We start from the raw sequence: 5185 nt of genomic DNA, 5'->3' as shown, positions 1-5185 counted from the left end.
CAGGAAGTCCTCCATCTGCAGACAGGAAGTCCTCCATCTGCAGACAGGAAGTCCTCCATCTGCAGACAGGAAGTCCTCCTCCTAACACTTCCTGTATCTTCAGGCATCGCCATCAAGGAGTCGGCGAAGGTGGGCGATCAGGCCCAGCGGAGGATGATGAAGGGAGTGGATGACCTGGACTTCTTCATCGGTGATGAAGCTGTGGACAAACCTACGTACTCCACCAAGGTAGGAGATCAGAGGTCAGAGGTCAGGTTTGAGCAGAACCTCAGAGGGTCAGAGTCAGGGCGCCATTGTGACTCAGCAGGGGACCGTCCGGTTTGCCAAACTACTTTACACTTTACCCAACTGGACCGGTCCAGCTGCTGCTCGACTGGACCGGTTCAGCTGCTGCTCGACTGGACCGGTTCAGCTGCTGCTCGACTGGACCGGTTCAGCTGTCTGCGGCCCATGTGAGTGGTGGTTGTGGTAGACAGGACGGGTTCTGGCGGTCCAAACAGAGCGAGGGTCATCAATTTGGTCAGGGTCTGATCCTCCATCCGGAATTCTGCTGATGCTGTGAGCTAGATCGGTTCTGTTGGACCTCCTGGTCGGACCAGCTGGTCTCTGGGCCAGGAGGTTCTGCTGGGGTCTGGACCGTCCTGTCCTATTGCTGACCTCTGACCTCTCCTGCCCCAGTGGCCGATCCGYCACGGGATCGTGGAGGACTGGGACCTGATGGAGCGCTTCATGGAGCAGGTCATCTTCAAGTACCTGCGGGCCGAGCCGGAGGACCACTACTTCCTGCTGGTGAGTTCTGGACGGTCCACCCGACCCRGCCCGGTTCACGGCCAGCCCGGCGGGTCTGACCCGGTCTCCTGTTTGCAGACGGAACCTCCTCTGAACACGCCAGAGAACCGGGAATACACGGCCGAGATCATGTTCGAGTCCTTCAACGTCCCGGGTCTCTACATCGCCGTGCAGGTCAGAGGTTCTGGTTCTGGTCCGGCTGCTCCTGGTTCTGATGGTTTTGTTTCACGGTTCTGATCCCCTCTCGGTGTCTTGCAGGCGGTTTTGGCGCTGGCAGCCTCCTGGACTTCCAGGCAGGTCGGAGAGCGGACCCTGACCGGAACCGTCATCGACAGCGGAGACGGCGTCACTCATGTCATTCCTGTGGTGAGTCCCCCGTCCCTCCTGTCCCCCATGGGGACACCCTGTCCCCCGACGTTCCTCCTGTCCCCCATGGGGACGCCCTGTCCCCCGACGTTCCTCCTGTCCCCCATGGAGACGCCCTGTCCCCGACGTCCTCCTGTCCCCCATGGGGACGCCCTGTCCCCGACGTCCCTCCTGTCCCCCATGGAGACGCCCTGTCCCCGACGTCCCTCCTGTCCCCCATGGAGACGCCCTGTCCCCCTGGGGACGCCCTGTTGGACACTGCAGGTGTCTCTGTACGGTGGCCCGGAGGTCCAAACCAGCTGCAGACCCGGAAGCTGCTCCTGGTTCTCCTGTGTGTGGCGGCGTGCTGCCGCCACCTGGTGGTCGCTGTGGCTCATTGCCCAGCTCTGCTTTGCTGATGATTCGGCAGTTTTCTAAACGTTGGACCAGCAGAACCGCTGAGGTGTTCATCAGTTTCTCCAGGTGTTTTACATCTGCTGCCTCTGCTGTCAACACATTTTTATTAAAATTAAAATATTAAAGCTGAATTTATTGGAAACATGAAAACAGTCCAGATGGAAACTTTACAAACTAAATCACTTCAAAAATGAACCTGATGTTTAAGAGCCGATTCCCTGATCATTTGTCCTCATCTGTCCTTTCCGTCCCCTCGTTTCTGTCCGTCCCAGGCTGAAGGCTACGTCATCGGCAGCTGCATCAAGCACATCCCCATCGCAGGCAGAGACATCACCTACTTCACCCAGCAGCTGCTGAGGGACAGGGAGGTGGGCGTCCCCCCGGAGCAGTCCCTGGAGACGGCCAAGGCGGTCAAGGTGAGTCCTCAGCTGGACGGAGATGGACGTTAACCTGAACATCACTGAAGGTTGATGGCATCAAGCTAGAGCAGCGCCTGCTGCTCCTCATGTGGCCACCAGGTGGTGCTGTTGGTCTGTGCCTGGTTTTACCACCAGCAGATGAAGCAGCTTCATCCGGTTCCCTCTGACGTTCCCTCTGACGTTCCCTCTCAGGAGCGGTTCAGCTACGTGTGTCCGGACCTGGTCAAAGAGTTCAGTAAGTACGACTCGGACGGGTCCAAATGGATCAAGCAGTACACCGGGGTCAACGCCGTCAGCAAGAAGGAGTTCACCATCGACGTGGGCTACGAGCGCTTCCTGGGCCCGGAGATCTTCTTCCACCCAGAGGTCAGTCTGGCTGCATTAGGATGACCCGAACCGACTGTCAGAACCTTCTGACCCGCTGTCTCTGTCCCAGTTCGCCAACCCGGACTTCACCCAGCCCATCTCAGAGGTCGTGGACGAGGTCATCCAGAACTGTCCCATCGACGTTCGCCGTCCGCTCTACAAGGTAACCGCGCGTCCCGGCCTGGCCGCCCTGGTCCGGTYCTGCGGGTCCATAACCCAGATGTTCCTCCGTCCTCAGAATGTGGTTCTGTCCGGAGGCTCCACCATGTTCAGGGACTTTGGGCGGCGGCTGCAGAGAGACCTGAAGAGGACGGTGGACGCCCGGCTGAAGCTGAGCGAGGAGCTGAGCGGAGGAAAGCTGAAGGTGGGGAACGGCGCCACAAAGTTCCCACTGTAGAACTTCCCGGTTCTGTTCCCATTAATCAGCCTGGTTCTGTTGCCTGGTTCTGTTCTCTCTGCAGCCCAAACCAATCGACGTTCAGGTCGTCACTCATCACATGCAGAGATACGCCGTGTGGTTCGGAGGATCCATGCTGGCATCGACGGTGAGCATCTGCAGACGCTAACATTAGCGTTAGCTGGTGACTGAATAGCATGATGGCGGCCATTAGCATAGCTAACAACAGTTAGCTCCCGTTAGCTCACAACAATCCCCTCTGTCTTTAAGGACACAACGGATTAGAACAACATCCAGTAGCATCATCACTCAACAGTAGTGCTTTAATCTTTAAGTTGACTTTTCCTTCACTGAGGGGTCGCAGCCGTCCAGGGCAGATGTCCAGTAGATGTCCATGTCCCTTCCTGAGTCCGAGACAAAGTTACACATTTTATAGATCTGACCGCATCAAGGAGGGAATGGTTGTCCGTTACACATCCATCGTTTTCTTCCACCGTGTTCCCAGGAGGTTCTGGTGCCTCCAGCAAATGTTTTGGGCGAGAGGCGGGGTCACAGGTCACCTGGACAGGTTGCAGGGCAACAGAGACATGAACACACAGACCAGTTAACCTGACAGTCATGGTTCTGGACTGTGGGAGGAAACCGGAGAACCCGGAGAAAACCGACCATGCAGAGGGAGAACATGGAGACTCCATGCAGAAAGACCGGGAATCGAACCCAGAACCTTTTTGCAGTGCAACCAACTGCGCCACTGTGCAGCCCCAGTTAATTTATCAACATCTTTGTTTTCAGTGGATGTAAAACATACCGATTCGAATCCAAGCCATAACGTGACTCACTAATGACGTGTTTCCGCCGTCAGCCGTCCCCCCTGTGACTCTGAGACATGCGCAGTTTGTCTCAGAGCGGGAGAAGACGTCCGGCTAACCGCCGGTAATAAGCCATGAGCATCAGGGAGGGATTTCTCACATGGCGGACAACAGAAAGTATGACAGCGGGACGCAGGAAAGAAAGACATGAGCGGGACAGAGAGGTGATAAAGAAAATATCTAAGCTAACTGGGTTTTATGAAGTCATATTGGACATGGAGCAGAACCACCGTCCCTCTCTGCGTTTTGAGCGTCAGGCGCGTCTGATTTACTTTCAAAGTCTACGTTGCGGCGCGTTGGACTTTGAATGTAAACCAGACGCGCCTGACGCTCAAAACGCGTTTGGTGTGAACGCACCATTAGCCTCCAGCTAGCAGCGGCAGGAGGAACCGTCCTACTGCTGCAGCCGAAGGTCAAAGCGAACAAATGAGCTCGAGTGGGTCATGCCCTGCCCTGACCTGCAGATNTCTGTACGGTGGCCCGGAGGTCCAAACCAGCTGCAGACCCGGAAGCTGCTCCTGGTTCTCCTGTGTGTGGCGGCGTGCTGCCGCCACCTGGTGGTCGCTGTGGCTCATTGCCCAGCTCTGCTTTGCTGATGATTCGGCAGTTTTCTAAACGTTGGACCAGCAGAACCGCTGAGGTGTTCATCAGTTTCTCCAGGTGTTTTACATCTGCTGCCTCTGCTGTCAACACATTTTTATTAAAATTAAAATATTAAAGCTGAATTTATTGGAAACATGAAAACAGTCCAGATGGAAACTTTACAAACTAAATCACTTCAAAAATGAACCTGATGTTTAAGAGCCGATTCCCTGATCATTTGTCCTCATCTGTCCTTTCCGTCCCCTCGTTTCTGTCCGTCCCAGGCTGAAGGCTACGTCATCGGCAGCTGCATCAAGCACATCCCCATCGCAGGCAGAGACATCACCTACTTCACCCAGCAGCTGCTGAGGGACAGGGAGGTGGGCGTCCCCCCGGAGCAGTCCCTGGAGACGGCCAAGGCGGTCAAGGTGAGTCCTCAGCTGGACGGAGATGGACGTTAACCTGAACATCACTGAAGGTTGATGGCATCAAGCTAGAGCAGCGCCTGCTGCTCCTCATGTGGCCACCAGGTGGTGCTGTTGGTCTGTGCCTGGTTTTACCACCAGCAGATGAAGCAGCTTCATCCGGTTCCCTCTGACGTTCCCTCTCAGGAGCGGTTCAGCTACGTGTGTCCGGACCTGGTCAAAGAGTTCAGTAAGTACGACTCGGACGGGTCCAAATGGATCAAGCAGTACACTGGGGTCAACGCCGTCAGCAAGAAGGAGTTCACCATCGACGTGGGCTACGAGCGCTTCCTGGGCCCGGAGATCTTCTTCCACCCAGAGGTCAGTCTGGCTGCATTAGGATGACCCGACCCGACTGTCAGAACCTTCTGACCCGCTGTCTCTGTCCCAGTTCGCCAACCCGGACTTCACCCAGCCCATCTCAGAGGTCGTGGACGAGGTCATCCAGAACTGTCCCATCGACGTTCGCCGTCCGCTCTACAAGGTAACCGCGCGTCCCGGCCTGGCCGCCCTGGTCCGGTCCTGCGGGTCCATAAC

At 56.2% G+C, this 5185-nt stretch overlaps 2 protein-coding genes across 2 annotated transcripts in view; both read left to right on the top strand.

The window, feature by feature from the left end:
• The first annotated feature begins 71 nt into the window (after nucleotides 1-71).
• Nucleotides 72-3401, top strand: LOC103460840 (actin-related protein 3-like). Its single transcript, XM_008403161.2, has 9 exons — nucleotides 72-228; nucleotides 679-789; nucleotides 868-963; nucleotides 1048-1155; nucleotides 1824-1967; nucleotides 2163-2336; nucleotides 2407-2499; nucleotides 2575-2700; nucleotides 2798-3401. Exons 1-9 carry the CDS (start codon nucleotides 154-156, stop codon nucleotides 2900-2902), a joined length of 1032 nt encoding a protein of 343 aa, XP_008401383.1. The 5' UTR covers nucleotides 72-153; the 3' UTR covers nucleotides 2903-3401.
• A 995-nt stretch (nucleotides 3402-4396) lies between these two features.
• The window catches only part of LOC103460841 (actin-related protein 3-like), a gene marked incomplete at its 5' end in the record, with an annotated part of 26707 nt that continues 25918 nt past the window's right edge, over nucleotides 4397-5185 (top strand). Inside the window, 3 exons of the mRNA XM_017303501.1 lie at nucleotides 4397-4612; nucleotides 4796-4969; nucleotides 5040-5162. Coding sequence (XP_017158990.1) covers nucleotides 4397-4612; nucleotides 4796-4969; nucleotides 5040-5162 — 513 coding nt within the window. The remainder of the gene's footprint in view (nucleotides 4613-4795; nucleotides 4970-5039; nucleotides 5163-5185) is intronic.

The sequence above is a fragment of the Poecilia reticulata genome, unplaced genomic scaffold, assembly GCF_000633615.1.
Source record: "Poecilia reticulata strain Guanapo unplaced genomic scaffold, Guppy_female_1.0+MT scaffold_308, whole genome shotgun sequence".
Taxonomy (NCBI): Eukaryota; Metazoa; Chordata; class Actinopteri; order Cyprinodontiformes; family Poeciliidae; genus Poecilia; species Poecilia reticulata.
This window is presented reverse-complemented; position numbering and strand designations above follow the sequence as displayed.